Source organism: Lithobates pipiens, unplaced genomic scaffold (assembly GCF_037356315.1).
Source record: "Lithobates pipiens isolate NorthernLeopardFrog02 unplaced genomic scaffold, aLitPip1_a1.2 Scaffold_13, whole genome shotgun sequence".
Lineage (NCBI taxonomy): Eukaryota > Metazoa > Chordata > Amphibia > Anura > Ranidae > Lithobates > Lithobates pipiens.
The window spans coordinates 464399610-464423887 of record NW_027507718.1 but is presented as its reverse complement, the minus strand read 5'-3'; the positions used below and the strand labels follow the sequence as shown (position 1 = coordinate 464423887).

The 24278-nt window shown below is 38.3% G+C and overlaps 1 protein-coding gene across 1 annotated transcript in view; it reads right to left on the bottom strand.

The window, feature by feature from the left end:
• Positions 1-1200: 1200 nt before the first annotated feature.
• The window catches only part of HTRA3 (HtrA serine peptidase 3), a 52299-nt gene continuing 29221 nt past the window's right edge, over positions 1201-24278 (bottom strand). Inside the window, exons 2-9 of the mRNA XM_077477849.1 lie at positions 22223-22322; positions 15644-15866; positions 13519-13713; positions 11825-11857; positions 10401-10515; positions 8427-8475; positions 4892-4987; positions 1201-3876 (exon numbers count right to left, since the gene is read on the bottom strand). Coding sequence (XP_077333975.1) covers positions 3711-3876; positions 4892-4987; positions 8427-8475; positions 10401-10515; positions 11825-11857; positions 13519-13713; positions 15644-15866; positions 22223-22322 — 977 coding nt within the window. The 3' untranslated portion in view covers positions 1201-3710. The remainder of the gene's footprint in view (positions 3877-4891; positions 4988-8426; positions 8476-10400; positions 10516-11824; positions 11858-13518; positions 13714-15643; positions 15867-22222; positions 22323-24278) is intronic.

The window sequence follows — 24278 nt, the reverse complement described above, 5'->3', positions numbered from 1 at the left end:
TTTAAATTAAAAAGTGCTTGGCTGTACTGAATAGCACTTATGCCGCGTACACACGACCGGACTTTTCGACGGACTAGGTCTGATGGAATGAATCCGTCGGATATTACGATCGTGTATGGGCTCCAGCGGACTGTTTTTCCCAAAAGTCCCACTGACCTAGAAATAAAACATGTTTCAAATCTTTCAGACGGACTCAAGTCCGGTCAAAAAATCAGTTCGTCTGTATGCTCGACGGACGAAAACTGACGCTAGGGCAGCTATTGGCTACTGGCTATGAACTTCCTTATTCTACTCTGGTCGTACGTCATCACGTTCGAATCCGTCGGACATTGGTGTGCTTGTGTGTGGCCAAGTCCATTAGTTCGGAAAGTCCGTTGGAACTCCACCGAAAGTCCGTCGGAAAGACCGATGGACTTAGTCCGTCAAAGTCTGGTCGTGTGTACATGGCATTAGAGTTTTAAAAAAATAAACTGGAGCTTTCAAAAACTGCAAAAAAAGTGCTGATATCTTGTGTGGCAACTCAACTCCTTCTCCATGTGTCTTTTTTGTGGTTTCAGGTACTGTATGCTCTTTGATGTACGCTTACACCTGATCCTGGCACAAATGCTGTATGGCAGATATCATCTGTCAGTTCAGTGAACTTGCACCCTACCTTAGCAAAGGTTCCAGTTTTATAATGTCTGAGTTTGGTCATTCAACCTATATACTGCATCTCATATCTTTATATGTTATCCTGGTATGGACTAATCCTGCGTTTTGGTTTCTGATACCTTGACCTTATACCATAATAAAGTTTTTTGCTTTTTCTGGTTTATTTTCTATTGGCTGGCCATTGTGTATATACTATGACTATGCCTCAACCATGACCTTGGCTTGCATGAGGACTATGCCCAGTTCCCTGTAAGTTTTCAACTCTATCCAGTGGGGCAAACATCAGGGCTGCAACATGGGCAGTGCCAAACAGCTCTGCATTAATTCCAATGCTAGAGGTTCCTAGGGACAAGAAAACTCCCCTTAGACTTTTGCTTAGACTTTTGCTTATGTCTACAACTGGTGACACACTGGATCCACACATTAACAGGATTTAACAATTTAAAATTGTTTTAAATTGTTAAATCTTGTTAATGTGTTAAATCTTAAATTTGACAAATAACAATACTTACAGTGAAAAAATGGTTTTCAAAAAATCACATGACAAACTTTTATACAGTATATAAACTTTATTTTTTTTACAACAGAAATATATACAGTACACAAAATACATAGTAAATTACCTGCATAAAGTAGAAGGATTTTCCTGTGGATCAAGGCACTGATGGGTACCCATATGACTTTGCACAAGATGTGTTTAGTGCGCATTTATAAGTCATTAATTCTATAAGAATTATGCGATATATTCTAGAAAGACTAGATTCTGATGGAATTTCCATAGCATATGGTCCAAAGTACCTATTTATTTAAATTGGACCCGATAGCTGTAGAAGTTTTACCCAAGTGCACCAATAATCGCATCAGTAGATTACAAAAATAGCACTAATACTAATTAGATCATTAAGCTCAGATTAACACAAGCGGGGTTGGGTGGATTGGCCAAATCTAAAAATGCCATTTTATTCTTTCTAAAGGTACGGCTAGCCCCAGATGTGTTAAATGTTTCTATTTTGTTTTCTGATTAGCTAAAAAACCTTATTAACTCGTTGACTCATCTATGCAATGCCCTTGGCTATCTCTGCTTTTTGCAAAAACAGTCTAGATAAAGCTGAATGAGATGGGGTTTGTGTGTAAAGTGAAACTGCACTCCCCCCCATTTCTATAAAGCCATGAGTATTAAATATACAATCTCACCAGACATGCTTACCTTTTCAGAATCTTAGAACTCCCCCTCTCCCTCTACTGATGCTGGTCAGTAGACCAGAAAACTGGAGCATTGGTCATATGATCTCAGTGAAGGGGCTTTTGGCAAGTGACATCAAGCTAGAGCTGACCATTCAGTAGTGTCACCTTAACTCTGAGGGTCTATGCACACTGAGCATAAAACAATACTAGTTCTTTTGGGAAAAAAATGCTCATGTAGAACGTTTTTGTACAGGAGTTTAGGAGCATTTAGATTTTTTTTTCTGGCAGTAAACTCCTTTCAAAAATGCATACCAGAGTGGGTTTATATTTATTACTCAGGGTAGCAACTTTTCTTAGAAAATGTTATAAGAGGGTTAACAATAGAATACTGGTCCTATGATATCCTGATGCACATGATTTTACAAAATTCTAAGGGATAGGCAATATGTACTAGTTAAAGTTAAACTAGGTGTGTTGCCTGCAAAACAGTGGAGGCAGCCATTTCTAGGCTAAATCAATAAAGACTGTGTCTTGTGTATTGTGTTAAAGAATAATACAAATAGGTGTTTCTTTTTTATAAATTGTTTTTTAAATAAGATATACAATACTTTTTAGATCACTATCCCCCAGTTAGAAGATGACCCAGCAGCACAAATTCACCTTTCTTTGATCCATTCAGCCACCAAGAGTGAGGAAATTAATGTAGAAGTTTGGCAATACAACACACCGCCTTTTAAATTCTGTCACCCCAGTGATCCCCATAGTTCTGCATACATTTTAGCAAAAATACTGTATGTCTTCCTATGCACAGCTCCATCTCCTCTGTGCAAATGTTCAGGTGGTCAGAGAGAACACCCATTCTCTCCGGTAATGCCTAAAGCAGTGAATGCATCCGGGTGGCATCAATGCTCTTTTCGATTCAGCTCCATTGTTGTACCTCTACATTACATAGAAGAGATGGAGCTTGTGATCACATGACTTGCTGCTAAACTGGAGTGGTAGCATTTAAAAGGTGGGATATTGTATAGACTAAACCATGTGTACATTTCACACTTCTGAATTTGGGGCTACATGGGGCTAAGGACTCCTCTCCCCACCCTCGAATATCATGTTAATCGTCTTTCACCAACATTTCATATGAGAGGAAGAGGAGTGAGTCATATGTTTTGTCACACCTGGAAGTACCAGCAGGTAAGAGAAGGAAAGGTGAACATATATTGCTGCGGAGAGGGCATTAAAACAAGCATTTTTTTTTACTTTGCATGTCTTAAAGACTAGGTCTTGTAACCAGTTGGTATAATAACATATATCTATTGGATTGCATTCAAGATGTTTTATGTAATTTTATATTTTGGTGTTTTGCTTTATTTTGTACAGTGGTGTTTATATATGCTTTTATAGAAAACATCTATTCTAAAGCCTAAGGAAAGTCATATGTGTCCACACTTCTTCTACTCCTTAGTTGTCTCTGTACCTCTTAAGATAAAAAAACTTTGAAATTTTCAACTGACCTGCAAGTTCTTCGTTCATGACGTACAGTACAGACACAGCTCAAATTGTCAATTAACCCACCAGGAGGAATATAGTCACTGACTCCAAAAGAGGTATTTTTTGTTGTTGTGCCGAACATTTACTGCAACTATTCCATGTCCATTGAATAAAAACCAGAAAAAGACAGTTCTCTTGCCAGACCCTGTCCTTCCATAGTTGGCACCAGCTGCATTTCCGAGTGTTTCATTGGAAAACATGTCTTATGCTTTTCAAAAGAACATCTGATCGTACTGAGGCAATGTTCTTAGAACTTTCCATTAGGTGGATTTTGACTTTGTGAGCTTAATGTTCTGACTTGTATAAATGTTTTATTTCTTTTTTCATTACATGGAAACGTCAGGTTCTATGTTAAACAGAAGATCATCATTCCCTCTTCTAACTTCAAGTAGTAAAGGTGATTCATTCATTACAGCAGTGTGCAAATCCGTAGATGTCATCAGTGGTCGCCCATTAACCTTCACAATGATGTCCCCGTTTTTGATCCCACCCCTAATAAAATAAAAAAATGGGTTAAACACTAAACTATAAACTTAATTTCCAATAGTTGATAGGCTTACCTAGCCTTTATCAGTCTTTCTATTGAGAACACCCTATAATGTTGTCTTTAGACCATAAGATTGGGTTATGGTGTTTACTAGATTCCAGTGATCCACAGAGCAAGATAATTATTTAGAAAGCACATAACAATACCCATATCACTAATCAAAACTTTCTGAAAATACTTTATGACCAGTGCCAATACTGACTCAGGTATAGCATTACACGGGGAAGACACCATATCAATGCATTCAAAGGTGGTTTATTGCGGCTGATATACTAGGTGGTTCACGAAGGAGGGTACAAAGACAAATTCCATTACAGACAGCTTTAGAGTTCAGTCTTTGTTAGTTTTCAGTGGTGTCTACTGCTAGTAGTGGTACCAGCTGACCACACATCCTCCAGTTTCACAGATTCAAGGAAGAGAGCCTTCAGTGTATGTCATGGCATATATTATAATCAGGTGCATGATTAGCCAAGACATACCTGCCTTATCTTCCTGTCAAAAAATAAATAAAAATCTTCCCTTACTAATCTGAACAGTGCAGAAGTAGTGAAGGATCCTCTACCCATCTTGTGCCAACAGCCTATATTGGAAGTAGGTAAGAGCCTTTCCAATGTTGTCATCATAGACCCCTGACAGAAGACTATAATAACAGGACATATAATCCCATCTCAAGTCTTGCCAAGTGGTATAGTGCAAAAAATGAGAGGCATTTAAGTCACTCATTCACCACCATCCACTTCACTTCCTTTTTAGGTGTCACTGTAAAAGGAAAGAGAGAAAAATCTTCCTAGTGGAGAAACAGAACAGCAATAAAAACCCGCTAGAGGTTTACCACTTCCCAGTTCTATTATAAATAAGAAAAAGTTCTACAGTAACTGCAATGGGTTTTTTAATTAACCCAATTTTAGGCTCAACCCACGTTTCTAAATGAGCCATCACAACATAGTTTTGGATTCTTACCTCTGAGCTGGTGAATTGGGCACCACTTCATGGACATATATTCCACTGTTAACATCAGGAAAATCTGGATTGTTTAGTTTTAGTTCTTCAACAAGTCTAAAACCAAAGCAGTAGAATATTATTAGCCCTTCATCCTTAATATGATTATTCTTTATTTTATTTGTACACGAAATTATGGTGAGAGCATGAGCGCACTTTGGCTTTTTATCAATAAGTTTGTTTGCTGGAGTGAAAGATGCATATTGCCATTGTCAAAAAATACAAAGTATATTTTTGGAGATGGGCAAATTGTTAATTTTTGCAAGAAGGCATCGCTGTTTAGGTAGTAAGAGCCACCTACAGGTATACATACCTGCTTTAGCATTCAGTGCCTTAACTCCACTTAAATATAGGGGTGTTGTGATTAGACACAGACCCAACACATCCTGGTAGTGTCAGGGTTTACCAGCTCACTTCTTCAAAATGTCTCACTTTCCAATAGCAATATATGGAAAGCAGGGAGGAACAGGTAAACTTTTTACACTACCAAGAAATGCTGTACAGAATGGTGCTACATTCGGGCAGAGTGGAGGGACTGAAAGTTGCTGTGGATGTGTACTTATAACTGCTTTACACCTGTTAGTAGCTTTATATATTTTTGTAAATTTATTTTTAATTGCTAATATATATCTTTATTTTTTTTTGCGAAATCATTAAAAAAACAGCCCCTAGCATTTTTAGCCATGGCCATCTTGAGTAAGAGCAGATGATTTATGTAGAATTTGCTTGCTGAAATTCATTTGCCCTTGGGTCAGGCATGCAAACCGGAGGGTGTGCTTAGTTGAGAAAGCCCATCCCCCTCCAGATGAAAAAAAATGCCCATGAAAATTCATGGGGTGTATGACATAGTTTCGCCTAGGTGAGAAACCAGAAGGCAACTGATGAAATGTAAAAAAAAAGAAAAAAAAAAGGTTAAAACAAGTAAATGTTGTATACCTTCAGCATAAAGTCTCATACACACTATCAGATTTTCTGCTGATTTTTTCCTTCAGATTTACCAAAACCATATAATATAAGGTCAACCATAAGGTCAAACCTTAGGAGTTTCAATGTGTATGCAATCAGGCAGGCTCTTGTACTACATGGTTTTGGTAAATCTGAAGACAAAACTCATCAGAAAATCTGATAGTGGGTATGGGGCTTAAGGATTAAAGTGGTTGTTGATATACATTTTTTTTTTTAAATGACAAACATGTCTAAACATAGTATATAATAGTGATCTCCCGTGCTACAAATAACAAAGAAAAAAATACAACCAATGCTGCTACTTACAACCATAAATATCAAAAACAGTGAAAAGAAAATATATATATACCAAAATGCATATATAGTTAAATTCACAGTAGCGCAACAATAACACCTAATTAATTCAGTGTTCAATACAAAAATGTAAGGATCGAATTTATGTAATATTCCATGTGCAAAGAAAATATAAAAGATATAAAAAAATTATAAAATTGAAATGTCCAAAAAGAAAAAGAAAACAAAAGTGGCGAATGTGTCCTCCTTGTACACGACTATTCATCATGACGATGCCCTGTTTGCATTAAATTGGGCCTTAAGTAGTAGGGATGATATCCCTTACTCTCAAAAGGTGTTAATACATAGAGTGATGGACTTTTGTCTGTTGCATAATTATTTCTGGTACCAGAGAGTTCTTTAGCCAGAAAACAGGCCTTGCCATGGGTTCCCAATTTGCCCCCAGCCTAGCCAATATTTTCATGGCGGAGTGGGAGGACAAATTTGTATTCCGTCAAAATAAACCTGAACTGAATTATTACAGACGCTTCATAGATCATATTATATTCATCTGGGAGGGATCTGAGGCGAGCCTGTTGTCTTTATGACAGATTTAAATAATAACAACAACATTAGGTTTGATTTTCAGTGGCACTGTGATTCAATCCATTTTTTGGATGAAACAAAATATTTAAACAGAATGATAGATTGGCAACAAAAGTATATTTTAAGCCAACTCATCGTAATAGTTATTTGTCGATTAAAAGTGGACATCACCCTACATGGCTTAGAAATATACCACGGGGAAAATTAATGTGGATTAGGTGCAATTGTACTTATGATCAAGGATTTTATTGAACAATCCAAATTGATTAAGGAGAAAATTGTCCAGAAAGGCTACTCAGAGGTTAGATTGAAGCAGAAGTTTCAAAATATATTGAAGGTCCCACATGTGTGGGACTTTTCACAGCCTAGCCACATAGAAAGGCCCAACATGCAGGAAGCACCGTCACGTGTTCTAGGAGCATAAATTACACATCTAACTTGTTGACTACCTATTACACTTTTGAAGGCCCTGGAGCACCAGGACAATGACACGTGACACTTAGTGGTAGGCAAATCAGTTTGGTGAGTTTACACCTGATGGGAGCGGGTCTGATGTGACACATATGGTGGTGGATACCTTACATTGTTTTTTATTTATTAGGATATTACTGGGAATATCATCACATTTTTTCGTTGTTTAAACAGGACTGCTATTGGACACTTGTTTTGTTTTTATTTTTATGACATTTACATTTTATTATCTTTTATGTTTTTTATATTGTCTTTGCACATGGAATATTATATATATTCGATCATTATTTTTGTATTGAACTCTGAATTAATTAGGTGTTATTGTTGCACTACTGTGAATTTTGCTATATATGCATTTTGGTATACATATTTAATTTTCACTGGTTTTGACATGTCTGCCCCTACCTGCTCTGTGCAATGGTTTTGCACAGAGCATCCCTGATCCTCTTCTTATGGGGTCCTCTGCTGGCACTCCAGGCCCCTCCTCTTCATCAGGTACCCCTGTGGAATGTTGTTTGCCATGGGGGCACCCATGTGGGCTTGCTCCCAAGTCCTGCAGCTGCGTCCATTGACACAGACAGCGGGACTCAGCCCTGCTCCCCACTCCTGAGTCACAGCTTTTGATTGACAGCAGCAGAAGCCAATGGCTCCTGTTGCTATCAATTTGTCCAATGAGGAGAGCGACAGTGGCTGGAGCGGCTGCGCACATGCACATTGCTGGATCGGATGGGCTCAGGTAAGAAAAAGGGGGCGAGTCTGCAGCACAGAAGGTTTTTCACCTTAATGCATAGAACCTTAAGGCTTTACAACCACTTGAAAAATAGTTAATGTTGATTGAGGAAGTTTAGTTCCACTTTAAATTGGTATATAGCCATTTGCTCTGTGTACAGCTTTAAGGAAAGGGCAACATTTCCCATTGTCAAAAAGAAACATTGCATGTATTCATATCCAATAATAATAAAAAAAAAAATCTCAATGTTCAGTTTAATGGCTACTAAAAAGAAGATAAAAACCAAAAGCAACTTATGTTCCTTCCAAAATATTAATCCTTTCGATGTGTACACAGGCTCTAGCCAGAAATATATTTTGTAAAAATTTCAAACACTGCAGCTCAAACCTCTCCATGTCAGGCAATAAAAAACATTTTTGGCATGTAGACAATTTCCTCTTCTTCACTTACGTAGGAGTTATAGTCAGCATCTTTATCCCGATGAAACGCTTCTTCCCGTCTGAAGAAACAAACAGCGACAAGACGGTTGGATTGGGGATATTAATATTAGACCACAATAGAATAAATACAAGAATTGGATTTTAGAACATTGTTGACTTCCTTCAGATCCCTTGTCTCCCACCCTGTGTCTCTCAGACATAACATAAACAAATAGAGAGCAAAATCAGAAAGGTCACGATGTGAAAACTGCGTCCTTTGCACTGGGAATATATACAGCAGATTAATATATACTATAATATGTACATCACTGACAAATATTTGCGTTGTCGTGCAATGTGCTCTATTTACTTTATTCAATAAAAGTCTTGTGTTTATAGTGAAGGTCCCTATACTGAATGTATGGTTTGAGCTATAAACATCAGATTGTTGTTTGACTGTTAAACACAGACAAGGGATATGTTTTTCTAAAGAAGATCTTCAATCTAAACGATTAATTTAATTTTGGGTGGCTGGCGATATGTATAGCCTGTATGTGGGATTCTATTTACTTTTTTCAGGGAGTGCCCTTTAGTAGAGGCAAAAAATGAGGATCTCAACTTTATGGTCAAATTAGCTACCTCCTGCTGGTATGTGTCCTGGGAAAATAGTATAGGCAGGGCTGCATTTCTGGCAATGAGCAATGTTTGTGGCTTTGCTCTTCTGATAATCTAGTAAATCCATACTTGCAATTTTGTCTTTAAGGGCGTTCACTGCTGCCGTCGCCCCTGATAAAAGCATTCTTTGGACCCCTTAGTGCTTAGAATTTAAAATGCAAGTATCCCTTCCACCTGTACTGCCTTCTAAAGTTTACATCCCTCAAACACCATTGCTGATGTAGGTGTGCCATTCCACCATTATAAAATGCAATCACCTATTGGTCCGTTTGTCTTTGCTTGGCAAGGATGAAAGAAGGATCGTGCCCTATACAGAAGAATGAATGGGAGAAGTGACCACCTGCACACTTTGTAGCATAGCAGTGAGCTGGATAGGGGTCCAAAATACTCCTTTACAAGTTTACTGTGCAGATTGGTTAATTGAGTAATTGGATGTTCTCCGAGGACTAACCAGATCCACTGCAAATCCTGATTTGTGTCCACAAGTTCCAATAGGGACTTCTGGGTTTGATCAAAGGACAGCAGAACAAAGCATCACCAAAGAAACATATTGAAAATTTGTGTTTACTTTCTTCTTGTATTATTACCATCTCTGGCCACATATAGACACTTGTGTGTAAATCATAGCTAAAGGTGAGGGGAGGGCCTCTGGGAAGTGTTGGAAGAACCTACAATAACACTTGTATTAAAGGGAATTATCATTCACAGATTTTCTTTAAACAAAACCCAGAGTACAGGAATGTAAAATCATCTACATTTGTGTGCTTTTTCTGTAGAGAACATAGTTGCAGGGAGCATGCAATGGTGGCAGTGAGTGGGGTTTAATGTGGAGATAGTGATACAACATCTTAACATTTTGGCCTTATATGAAGGTCCAACTTTGTCAACTAACTCTGGCAACCCTCGCCATGTTAGAAATATACAGTTTGTCACCTCATTGACCTTAAAATGGAAATCCTTTGACACACAGAAGGGGGGAGTAAAGTAGAATCTGACCCTCAGAGCGGAACAAAAAAAGTATACTTTGAAGAAAAGTCTCCCACTAGTCTCACCTACATGTAAAAGAACAATTTTGGGTGAAGCTTAAATCTAGAATAGCAATAAACACAATGTGCAGTGCTCAATTCTGTTGCTAAGGGCTTCTACAACAGTTTCAACAACCAATTTTCCCACTGAGTCTGGAAGTTCGGTTCTCTGTAGGAGTTCTGTCTATGTAAAACCTAATGAATGGTGGAACCCTCAGCACCAATGAGATGAGGTGAGAGAAATAATTTTATCAATACAATCTTTTAAATTTAGTTTTGTCTAGAAACATTTTCTTTTCTTTTACCTTTAAATTTTTTGTCATGTGTATCAGTCATGAATTTTGTGATGCGGTCAGATGGAATTGCAAAAGAGATTCCAGCTGCAACTTTCAGAGTATTAATACCAATCACTTCTCCATCCTGTAGAGATAAACAAGGACATAATGATATCACTACATCTACATAGATGAGTATAAACAGTCTATATAGGCCGATGGCAGGATGAGGAGTATTACAGGGCTGTAAGGGAATACACTATATGGATAAAAGAGTATGGACAACTGACCATCACACCTTCACTATATCTCCAAAGTATGTGGACACCCCTCCAAAATATTGAGTTCAGGTGTCTACGCTGAAGGAACTGTTAAGGCTATCACATATAGACATTTTAGACAGCTCTGTGCCTGCAGCCCTGTAGCAACAGTTTGGTAAAGGCATTTTTCTGTTTCAGAATGTATGTGCCCCTGTGGACAGAGCTGTGGGGTGTGATGTGGAGGAACTTGAGTAACCTGCACAAAGTCCTGACCATAGCCCTACTGAATTACTTGGGGGTGAATTTGAATGCTGATACTGCGAGCCAGGTCCTCTTGTTCAACATTATTACCTGATCTTACAAATGCTTTTTTGGATAATTAGATACAAATGTCTGCATACAAGCTCCAAAATCTTGAGTCAACATATCCTGAGGTGTTACAGCTAAAAAAAGAAGGAGGGTGGGGAAGGGAATCCATGCTACTGCCCATGGTTTTGGAATGAGACGTCTAAGCCCCTGTACACACGGTCAGACATTCTGCCAACCAAATCCGTCGGATTTTGCTTGTCGCATCTTGTCCGAAACTGTTGCATACACACGGTCGGACTAAGTTGACGAAAAATCCGATCATTCAGAACGTGATGACGTAATTTTGTTATGATGGGACTAGTAGCCAATAGCTTTGATGTAGGAATTTGATCTGAGCATGCGTGGCACTTGGTCCGATCAAAATTCTCTACACATGATCGGAGTATGTCCGATCGAACCAGTTGGTCGGAAAATATTTCCAACATGTTGGAAAATTGGGTCCGACGGATATTCCGATGGAATCAGTCCGATACATACCACACACAGTCGGATTATCCGACAACACGGTCCGATAGGACACATTCCGATGGATTCTCCGACCGTGTGTACAAGGGCTAAGAAGCTTATATAGGTTTGATGGTCAGGTGCCTACAAACTTTCAGCCATGGTGTACATACCTTTAAAGGGAGGAATATTTATCGAGCTTCCCAGAAAATATTGCCTGAAATTTCCCTACGTTTCATAAGTGCACCATCAATGTCCAAATATATTGCAGTTTTGATACAGAACAATCACACCATACAGTACATCAAACTGAATAAAAACACACACACGACTCATTCTATGCTTTATCATTCAGTACAATAAATATGTAAATACACTCACCAAATTTACTAAAGGGCCCCCAGAATTTCCATACTATAAAAAAGCAAAAACATTTTAGCATACAAATTAGTGTGCTTGCACAAGATGCTTGTTTTCCAAAAAGTATCTTCTAACAATCAGTGTACGTGCATAAAGGTACACAGAGAATATTCCCATGGTTTCCATGAAAAGACTGGTGCAAGACGGTAGGTAGGTAGTTTATAACGTCCTAACTTTTTCCTAATTTACTTGTGGTTGTTCCCAGTTTTGAATGGAAACCTTGAGTATGCAACGTTTATGTGCGCATTTTTTTTTCAGTTTTTGATAGAGTTAAGTTTTTACTAGCACACTGGTGACTGTTGTTGCTGGGACTGAAAATTTGAGGTGACACCAGAACAGGAATTGAAAGGAAATCTACCATTGGGGATAGTTATTCTGTTGGTAAGTGTCACAAAGAAGATTTTGGCTCACTTTGTGTTACATAGTTAGTCTGGTTGAAAAAAGTCCATCTAGTTCAACCAATAAAAAGAATGAAAAAAAAAAAAAACACAGTTGACCCAGAGGAACGCAAAAAAAACCCTAGCAAAGCATGATCCAATTTGCTCTAGCAGCAGAAAAATATTCCTTCCTGATCCTCCAATGGGATATTCCCTGCTGGATTGTTGTGTCTAGAGGGAAAACGTGAAGGGATAGCTATTGATTGGGATATAGCTGGTAAAAAAAAAAAAAAAAAATTACAGGTTTTTCTAACCATGTCCCACTCTATCCAAAAAAAAAAAAAAAAAAAAGTTTGGGCTATAGATATGCTTTAAAATATTAATAACAATGTAAATATATAAACAAAGACGTTGCAAAATTGCAACAAATGTATATAAGGACATTTATTGACACATCAAGCTACAACAAAGGTTTCCCCTCCCAATGCGTTTCAGCCAAAATCAGGAATCATGAATGCACTTTGGGACAAGCACTTCTGAACACTGTCTGTCTGCTGAGGTTGGGACAATGATTACTTAGCCAGCTGAGCTGCTTCCATGTTGTTTATGATTATGTCAGTATGGTTGGACTTTAATATTTTCCTTTCTAAATTGAAAGGTCAGACATATGTATTCAATTTCAATGAAGCAAGAAAAATTCCTTTAGAATGGCAAATTTGGTGTAGAAAACCAAACTAGCATTTTTGGTGAGGACTCTGAAGTTCCACAAGTTATAATTTCATCCAAAATCTAAATGAGGTCACCATATGATGTTTAAGGATTCCCTAAGTGTTTAAAGAGTTAAGTGGTAAGCTTTCTTGTCTTGTATAGTTTGATACCACATTTGAACCCTAGTAGGGCTCTGTCTAGTTGATGTTTGCATGGGTTTTCTCTGCTTTACCTCCATGATCCAAAATCTTAGGTTGACTAGTGTATGAGTGTATGAGTGTGCTTTAATGAATGTTAAGGGGCTTTACTTGGTAAGCTATTTTTCAGAACAGGAGCTGATTGAATATTTCCATGTACCGTACTTACAGAGCACTGCAGTAGATGTTATCGCTATCAGGTAACAAATGCTAATTAAAGTTGCACTATGAAATTAGTAGTCTCAAAGCAACTGGCAAACTGATATCTAGGGTCCAAACAACCAGAAATCTATACTCTACTAACGTGTTGGTCCACAACATAAAGAATATGAGCAACTTTCATCAACAAAAGAGGTTTAGGAAGTTAACTTACATTAATGATGGCATCAGTCTGCACGTAATCCATATCAGAGTCTCTCAAGCCCAGCTCCCTTCCATCTCTCTGAGCTGTGCTCACTATTCCCGTGGTCACCGTATTTTGTAAGGCAAATGGGCTCCCGATAGCCACAGCAAACTCTCCAGGCCTTAGATCTGCTGAATGGCCCAATGTTAGGACTGGAAGCTTTTTCTAAAGTGGAATACAAGTGTTACAGTTGTTTATATAGATAAGGAACAATGTGCATACTCCTGTATCTGAACAAATTTACATTAGATTTCTACTACAAAAAAAATAATCTCTATCACATAGAGCATAGGCATACCATGAATAACACAGCCAACTGACTCTAGATCTAAGTTTGGCAAATAACCCTATTTATTATGTATCCAGATGTGTTTTGGTTGTAGTATCAGGAACTCCCTTGAGAAATATCTAAATTTTGCTTATTGCTATTCTGAAACTGTAGACATGGCATGCACAACTGCTGAAGTCCCAGCTCTGCTACTACATGAGTATATAAATGTATATTATTATAAGTGAAAATGTTCCAGCATTAAATATCCCAGTCATTTCTGAACCCAACACAGAACAGTAGCAAATATTTTTCATCAATCAATCACAGAGCTGCAAGGTAATCTTAATCCCACAGTAATGTTCAGTTAACCTACGTTCACATCCATGTGTTTTTGGCGCATTTTGCAATTTGCAGAAACGCACTACAGTCCATTTAGGCCTGGTTCACACTCATTCATTTTTTAGTGCGTTTTCAGTTTTGCAGAAACACACTACAGTCCATTTTACATGGTTTCCTATGGGACATGTTAACATCTGTACATTTTATGGAAAAGGCCAGGGACCAGCAGGTTGTGTGATTAGTTCCATAGACTTCAATGGATCCAAAACATGTATTGAAAAATGCAAAATGCACCTATAATATACATCAACTGCAACCTTTCCTGAAGCAGATTGTGTTTTGCATGTAATAAACTTCAATGGAGTTGCACCAGAAATGCAAGTATTACATTTTTGATGCGTTTTATCAAAAACCTGTGTCTGTGACACTTTTTTTAGTGAATGATTAGGGGTACGATGTACCCTTACTCATTCACATGGGAGGGCATTTTAAAGGGGGCTCTAAGATTCTAAGAAGGGGGGGGGACAGGGCACCCCCCCAACGTTGAGGGCATGTGGTCTGGTATGGTTCAGAAGTGGGGGGGGGGGGGGGGCGCTCGCTCCCTTTTCTGACCTGCCATCTGCATGCTCTGATAAGGGTCTGGTATGGATTTTGGCATGGGAGTCCCCTTCAAATTCATACCAGACCTGTAGGGTCTAGTATGTATCTGGGGGGGGACCCCCACACCATTTTTTTCACAATTTTTTTTCCTGGCAATTCTTTTTTTACAGTCAGCTGTCAGTGGGGAATCCCGCCTACAGCTGATGAATCATCAGTCCTTAAGGTGAAGGCAGCTGGCTTCCTGGCCTGCTCCTTAGCAGCCAGCTATATACAGTGTTTTTAAAGGGGAAAAAAAAACACAACACAAAAATGTAAAATGAATATAAACTGCATTCAAAAACGCACCAAAAATCTGGGTTTAAAAATGCAAAACACATGCCATAACATGCCTGAAAAATGCATCAACCTCAACCGCATAGATGTGAACCTAGACTAAGTCTGACAAATGCTCCATGTTACCTGTCTAGTGCCATGCTATGTCCTCAGGCTATAAAACTGAATGACTCCTATTTGTTTTTACAGATTGATTACTTGTGTGAATAAAAATTGCATTAAAAAGATAACTGTGCTTGGCAAGCATTGTCCACGAAAAATATTAAGCGAAGCATTACAATAAACCTGCTTTGCCATTTATAACATTACCTTTTCAAAATACAAACTTGCCCGGAAAACCTACTGATTCCATAGCTCCTTTAGTCACTGACCAGGAACAAGTGTGCTGATAAGAAGTTATTTGTATATTTGTCTAATCAGTGAATCATTAGATACTGAAACCAGAGGGAGCCAGACAACTAGCATTTTTAAAAATGTTTAGTAATGGCAGCTTCCATATTTCTCACAGGACAGGTTTTATTGAAGTGTTGCCTATATGTAGCTTATACTCACTTTTGAATAAATCTTGATTGTAGCAATGTCAGATTTTTTATCGATATCCTTTATTGTTGCTTCATAGGTGTCCCCATTGTGCAGCTGTACCTTTAAGTGCTGCCTACCCGATACAGTGTTACTGCTTGACACCACATGGGCATTGGTCACAATTAACCCCAAATCTGAAATTATAAAACCTGATCCACTGGACAAGGGTACGTTACGTCCAAATAGCGGATGCCTGGAGAAAAACAAGGAAAGTAATTTACTACAAATTGGGGAGGTGAAGCAAGTTTGAAACCCTCAAAGTAGAACTGCTGGAAAAAAAACAATGATATATATGCTGTCACTACTATTAACACAGCAATTTTAGTACCAACATATTGTTTTAGTACCTGTCGATCCCACTGAAACCACCGACTGTGGAAGAGAATTCCACATCCTAACAAACCTTACAGTAAAGAACCCTCGATGCAGTTTAAGGTTAAATCGCGTTTCTGCTCATTTTAGTGAATGACTGCGTGTCTTATTAAATTCCCTTTTGCGGAAAAGTTTTATCCCTATTGTGGGGTCTCCAGTATGGTATTTGTACATTGAAATCATATCCCCTCTAAAGCATCTCCTCTACGCAAAGAACAAGTTCATTGCTCGAAACCTTGCCTCATAATTAATGTCCTCCACCAGTCCCTTTATTCGTTTTGTTGCCCTTCTCTGGACTTTCTGCAGTTGCAGCACATCCTTCCTGATGTACCACACATTAGTCAGCAGCAATATATTCATTGTGGGAATTAGCACTTGAAGCCCTCTTGAGAACGTCCAAATGGATAAAATGCATCGGTGCAGAGATGCTGTGCTGACTCTATGTGAATTGTACTTGTTTTTAATAGCCTTGGTCAGCTGTTTCAACTAGAAGTTTTGTATATATCCAGCATTACAATAAATACTTTAGACACTACTGAAAGGATAGGAGCAATGATTGATATACACATTGCCTGAGATGAACTTGATTTGAGAAACATGCTGTAATTACTACGTGTATTGTAGCATCTGCTTTTGGTGAGTGTTCACTCTGTAAGGTGGTGTGGTGGTGGCTGGAAAATCCATACACAGAGAGATTAATACCATGTACACAAAGGCATTTAATTTTTTGTGTTGGTGGAGGATTCATGAATCACAGAAGTGTTGAGATTTTTATGGATACTTATTTTGATAGGGAAGCACTTTACAGACTTGTGATACGTGTTTGCACTTTACGTCATCAATTTTCCTTTTTTTAATAATTTTATTAATTTGGTTCTGCATACAGTTATGTTGTATTTTGTTTTGGCCTGACTATCAACCCTTTGTGTGCTAGCAGACATATTTGAACCACAGCGCAGCATCATCTTTCAGATATTGTTACATTTGTTAATGTATGTGCGTTATTGCACAGCAAAATTGGAAATGAGCCCTCAAAGTTTGCATTACAACCCTTCATTTAATGAATATATAGGCAATAAACAGTGCTTTTGAATGCAAAGTGGGCATGGGTAATATTTTGCAGTTTTGAGGTAGACAACATTTTTTTGCAATTATCTTTATTATTTTTAAGATCTATTGGTTCATTCTTTATAATATACAACAAGTTAAAAATCCACCAAGGACAGTGGTTCCCCCTAACAATAGCCATGGAGGGTTGGCAGACATCTTGCCACTAAAATACCAGTAAGCGAAAGTAAATATTTGATAGTTTAACTGTCCAGCATCTGCCGAAATGTGACATTACAGTTTCATTAGGACTGACCTATTATCCATAATTGACTTTTTGCTACTAGTCACTTCTTGCTCTATTACCTGAATAACCCTTAAAGAGCCCTTTCTGGGCAGCCCTCATTTTTGCCACCCAGCAGTCTAGTAATCCCACTTTAGTAAACAAGGTTGATGTTTTAATGCATGTTATGAAGGAAGCCCATTGAGAACTCAGTCTCTCTTCTCCTTGATCTAGACTCGAGTCATTTCAGGTCACAGCATTCCTGGACCCAGAAATATAAATGATTGAGCAGGTCCCACTAAATGGTAAGAACTGAAGAATTTTTATAGCTGCGGGAGGCCATAATTTATCTTGGCACAGCCACTTTCTGCAAAATAAAAATGACTTGCTGCGTTTTCTCTTAAATAGATTCAGCACAGCTATTCTGTGGCTTCCAATTTTTAATGAGTGAAACCAATCTCGTATCTGGCTCCCCATATTAATGCCAGATAATCATTTTATTCTACCACTCTGGTGTAGACTGCATCCTTTGCTGCCAGTTTTAAATATAATATTTATCAATTCACTGGATGACCTAGTTGCTAACTGTACCCCATCTCCAGGAATAATTTCATATGATAAAAACTTTCTGGGATTTCTTTTCCCCTGGAAGGATGCTTGTTTCCAGGACTGTAAAATCTGTTTCTGCATTTTTACATTTGAACAAAGCGTAGTTTAATTTGTGTGTCAAGTGTCAATAAACTGTATCTAAAGAAACATGCAGCAAACCTAACAAAGATGAATTCCAGATATGGAGATTTTTGCATAGTTACATTAGTCCAGCCTTGACCAATGTAAGTATGCATTTTCTATATGAAGCCAATCCCTCTGGAAGCCGGATAGGCACCTCTACTACACTACAGTGACTGCCGCTGGACTCTGGGTCCTATGCCAAGTGGCTTCCCTGCCTGGATTTCTGCTTTAGGATATTAAGGGTTGTTGATAAAGCAACCCAAAATAATCTTGCCTGGATTTTTCATTTAATTGCACACAATTTAAGTTGCCCAATGTTCAAATGCATTCAAACAATGCTTGTCAACATAAGCCCTACATAATTAAAGAAACAAAAATAGCAAACTTGCAAAAGTGTGCCCATTCTAGAGTGAGCAATGTTGGATATATTGCAAACAATCTTTTGTACTAAGTCAAAGGCAAGGGCATTTGCATCTCCATCATAATAAAACCCAAATCAGCTAATCACACTTATGAAAATGTAACAATTCCTCAAGAAAATAACATTAAAGCGGAGGTCCACCCACAATTGGCACCTTTCAGGGGGGAGGGGAGTGCAGGTACCTGTACAGTACAGGTATCTGCACCCACTTCCGGGATAGCTCTCTGCGGAAAGGGGCGTAGATTACGCCCCTTTCCGAAAGTCCCCAGCTGCCTGCTGGGAAACACACAGATCTCAGAGGCAGCGGGTTCATCCTTATTGCGCAGCGAGACTCGCGCATGTGCAATAGGGAACCGGGAAATGAAGCCGAAAGGCTCCACTTCCTGATTCCCATTCCCAAGATGGAGGCGGCAGCACCCGAGAGACGATCGAGAGATCGGCTTCGGGTGCCGACATCGCGGGCGCGCTGGACAGGTAAGTGTCACTATTTTAAAAGTCAGCAGCTGCAGTATTTGTAGCTGCTGGCTTTTAAAAAAAAAAAAAAAACGCGGAGTCCCGGGGGACTCCCGGGGGACTCCCGCTTTAAAGGGTATGTAAACCCTAATGAACTCTCAAGGTGTTTGATAAGTGCAAAAATAATTCATATTGATCCTGACAAGTTTCCACTGGGCGCCCAACTTTCTGAAGTGAGCTGACAATTCTGCACTGAAATTTCATATTTTACATTTTTTTATAAGCCCTGCCATTTCAGCATACTGAGTTGTAGTTAAGAAGGAAGGTTAAATGATGGTGGTTTAAAGTTATTTATGGGCTATTATTTTGCTGACAGGGCCTTTCTTTTATTTTGCACACACATACTAAAGTGACAAATTTGACAAAAACACACTCGATATACCAATATGTTAAACAATTTTGTTTAAATGCCCCTAGTATATATTTAGATGGTGTATTATCAGTTGACCCATGCCATCCATTGCAGTTCTCTTCATCATATCAAACATGCAATTCATTTACATATAGCAAAATAACAGATTATTTTATTATTTTTATTTATTATCTTTATATTATTTATATCAATTGTACAGGCATTACCTTCATATGTCTGACCACCTCTGTGTTCACATGCGGGGGTACCTTGCAGTTACAATACCTGGCTGTAATTGCCGCTTGACAGCTACTTCCTGAACCCAGTGGTTATCTAATCACGATGTGATCTAACAGGATCGTCTTATTTTGATGTTTGGACCACACTTCCCTCTAAGTTATATCCAGCAGTGAATCTACTTCCCTTTGATACCAGGTAATATTCATATTTTTCCTTTTTTATTTGGAGGTGGGGCTATGACTGTATGGGTGGGGGGTTAGGATTTTTGGTGCTTCCCCGCCCTCAACGATGCTCACTGCATGCCCTTTGTATATATGTTTCGCAACATTAATGTATGTATTCATTATAGATGTACACTGTTCTTCGCAAGGGAATGCCCCTGAAGAAAGGACAAGATCCTGAAACACGTTGGGTGTAATTTCTACTTAGGAGGCAATACTAATGTAATTTTGCATCTATTGTATTGTTTGATGTTGTTCTTAAACAGTCAATTACAATGATATGCATTTATTGGCTTTTTACAATATTTAATAAATGACGTTTATTATAAACAATCAATTGGTCTTGCACCGATACATAGTTGCCTTCAAAGTCCCAATCCTCTTTGGGGGACCCTTTCTCACATATTTATATATAGGATGGTGGCAAAACTTTAGTTCACTGTTGGTGAAATATATATTTTTGGAGTTTTCATTCCAACAGGTGTTGTTGTTTATGTGGACATGTGTTTGGTATATAAGTGTTTTTAAAAAAAAAAACATTTTTGTACTTAGCATTATTGCTAGCACAAGGAGGCAGATAATCCCTCTATGTAATAGCACTTTTAGAGGAACAGTTACTCTTAGGGCCAGTTCACACCAGATGCAGTTCCATGCAGTTCTGTTTTTTCTGCACCAATACAGTTAGGTCCTGGTGAAACTGACCGGAAACTGACCAGAAACTGACTGCATGGTGTAAACTAGAGCCAATGGAATACATGAAAAACATTGTGCATGCATTTTTAGTGCAGAAAAAAAAAGCATGCGGAACTCAACGGAACTGCGTCTGGTGTGAACTGACCCTTAATGAAGACATCCTATGCACTGAGAAATGTGATCAAGGAACTTAGAGCTATGAGTCCTGAAATGCTCAAAGTTAAGAACTTCAGAGTTCATAATTAACATGAGAGATGGAAGAACAGATATCAGCCTGGTCCTAAAAAATAAACAAACTCTCAGCTTCTATTGTGGCTGTTAGTTTGCGTAAATTTTGCAATCGTTACGCCAGTAAAAGTAAATGGGTTACATTTTTTTAGATTGGTTTGTTTTGAGGGTTTGCCTTTGTGTTGTCTTATTTAGTTAATATGAGTTTATATAGCAACCTAAAAGACAGCAGTCAGTCTTTCAATGGCAGTAGATAGCTTTGACTCCTAGTCTCTCAGAGACTGAAGGTACTTTATATAAGCAAATATGTGAAGTTCCAGAATTCAGTCTCAAATTGTTAAGCATTTACAGAAAACAGTAACAGCCTGTGTTCAACATGATTGTGGGGTTTGAGGTATGTGGGAAGTACAGTACATGCAGGGAGAGTATATGGAAGCCAGTGCTCATTGCTAAAAACCCTGCTGGTATTGATGCTTTTCAGATCGTAGAACTTTTTGGTTCAGTTCTGCTTTTTTTACATGGGGGCTATGGGTGCTTAAAAATCCCTTCCAATTGTCATAATAGTAGCTGGTGGTAGTTAGTCACATTCAGCTAGATGTGTTATGTAATGTTAAAGATGTTTCTTAGCATATCCAAGCTACTTGTTCAGTTCCAACATTTTTCAAGAAGATACCCTGTCATTTATATCCAAACCTTAAGAAACCTTAATACAATTACTATGTAATGTGTAGATGTTGATTGTGATTGAATTAAGGCCTTTTAAAGCTTCCCTTCACCCAAACATGAAGGTTCCCCCTGTATCTCTTCCTTCCAATAGCCTACTATGAAATCTATTTTATTTTTTTGGGAGAAGAGTGAGTACCTTTCTTGGTATGGGTGACACTGGATTCCATTTCAAATGAGACATACTTATGTACCATGACTTTGGTTGAAAACACATATAAGACCAATGGAAGAGACTAGTGGCCAATACCAACCATTTAATCTTGGTTTGCCAATAAGAAACCTTAAAATTTTACTTTTTCAACACCCTCTTCTCTCTCACAAACACTATTTTCTTTCTTCTTAATAATTGTTTATGAATTGGGTAAGCTTTTTATAAATCATAACTATGCCCTGCTCTGGTGCAAGCAGTGCATCTCATTGAGATGCATTCTTTCACAATATGTCTGTTGGCTGAAGTCCTTAGTCGTGTTCATTCTATATTCACTTTGTGCTTTTGAAAGTTTCCCCCAAGCAGTGTACAAGCAGAACTGGTGGATTTGACACCCTCCCTGTGCTGCAAAAAACACTGAAGGGCACAAGCTTCCCCAAAATGGGCTCAAGGACCTGTAAACATCATCAGGGCACACAGTAAAGATGTGATAATCTAAGGTCCTCACCCTACATAAAGAGAAATTCTACAACTTTTTCACATTAGGTTTGAAAAATGAACACTTGATGTTACCTCAAAAAAAGTTCAATGTGAACAACAGCTGGGGCAATCTTCTCTACCACATCAGCAATGAAGTTAAATTTGTACCTCGGACTGTTGGGATGTTGGTGACCTATACTGGCAGAAAAAATTGGGTATGTTAGTAGGAACATTCCATGATGAAACCTCCTAAACACAGTCAGGATTACGTTAATTACAGTTTTCAAGCTTTAACTTCTGGCTTTAGACTTTGACTACTAAGCTCATGCAAAGTCATAATCTTGGCTGACCCCATTATTCTCAAAGTAAGCAATCTGTGATAAAAATAATATGAGATTTAAACAGCTTTGAAGGAGTCTTTAGACGTAATTTGTTCCACCAACGACGTTCTTATTTACAGAAGTCCATACTTACAAAGCACATTGACACAGATCCTTATTGCTTCAGCTCTATGGTATACAGAGAATTCCAGACTCAACTCTATGTCCCAGACTTGTCTTATAGACTCTTCTGTGTCTCGACGCACTGCGGTTAAATATATTTACTTGTGGATGACCACATGAAAGGTCCACTTGAAATCAGACTGTGGTGTTTATGTAACGAGCTTCCCAAACATGCCGAGCAATGAAGTTTTGTGTGGTTCCTAAACCACCCATATCATCTTAACATGGAAACTTTCAAGATGATTAAAAAAAATTCAATATTAGTATTTAAGGTTCCTCTAAACCAAAAATACAAATTGGTCAATGTCAAAGAGCTACTGGGCAGATCACAACATACCAGTGGTCAATGGTTAGTCTAACCAAAGGCCATATTTTGATTTTTGGTTGATGCTGGAAAGCAAAAATCAAAAAGCAATTTTCTGAATATTTCTCTTAAACAGGGCTTACAAAATGTTGGCACTTGAGTATTAAGGTCTGTATGCATGCCATAGCCTTTCCTTGAGAGTCTAACATTTTCTTTTTAAAAATACCAACAAGGGAAGACATCGCTGGACCCCAGTAATAAACTAAGCCTGGTTTTCTAGATCCTCCTGTCTGTAGCATTGTTGTGTCATCTCACCCTGCTGCCCAGCTGTGTTCCATCTGAGCCTTCCTGTCATCAATGCGACCCCAGCCTCCAGGTACTTAGAGTTCTGGTCTACCTCCATGTTACTCAGGCTGCTGTATACCCAGCACTCCAGTCCCCCACCTTTTTGGAATAAAAGATTTGTTTTTTATTTACCAGAGGTCCAGTCTTATTTTATTACTGGGGTCCAGCGCTGTCTTCCCTTGTTGGTCTTTTTTGTTCGTCTCATTGGTCTATGAGTTGGGAAGAGCAGCTGCCTCAGCTTAACTATTTTCTTTACCTATTTGGGCTATCATTTATGTGCCTAGACACTTGTTTGTGTTTTGTAACACTTTCTTTTGCATTTATTTTTGCTTTTTTTTTTAAATCATCGAGCACTCAAGGTCAACAGAAATAGAGCCAGGAACTATGGCAGGAAGATCTTATCACTTGAGTCCTCAAAGCATACAAGAAGCTAGGGAATGACTCTTTATATAAGTCTTTGCCTATAACCAAAATATCACTCCAGGGCCCTGAACTGAAGAGTAAAGGTAAGGGGGAGACCAATGGTAACCCCTACAGTCACTTTGATATAATACTGACAATTACTATTAAATATATATTAAAATATTATTTTATAGAAAAATTAGGAACTTTGAAAGAAAATTCCCCAAAAAAGCACCAGAAAGGTCAGTAAAAAACACTGTGTGTGGTTTATCTGCTATTCTTTCTTTTTTTTAACATATAGTAAAAACAATATACACCAAAAAGTTTAAGATGATAGCATGAAATTTTGCCTTATTGAGACAAAATTGTAAATTGCTTACAAACGTTCATTTATTGGTTATCATATGTACAAATACAATTAACATTTTACAGGGTTTTCTGCCCCCTCTTCAGGGCTAATAAGAGGTAGTTCGAACACAGCAATAGTTCCACACCACTGAAGACATCCCATCACCATTCCATCCAGCTTTGCACAATAGGTAATGGTGTTAAGCTTTTAGCCCTGAAGAAGGGGAAGAACCCCAAAATGTATTGG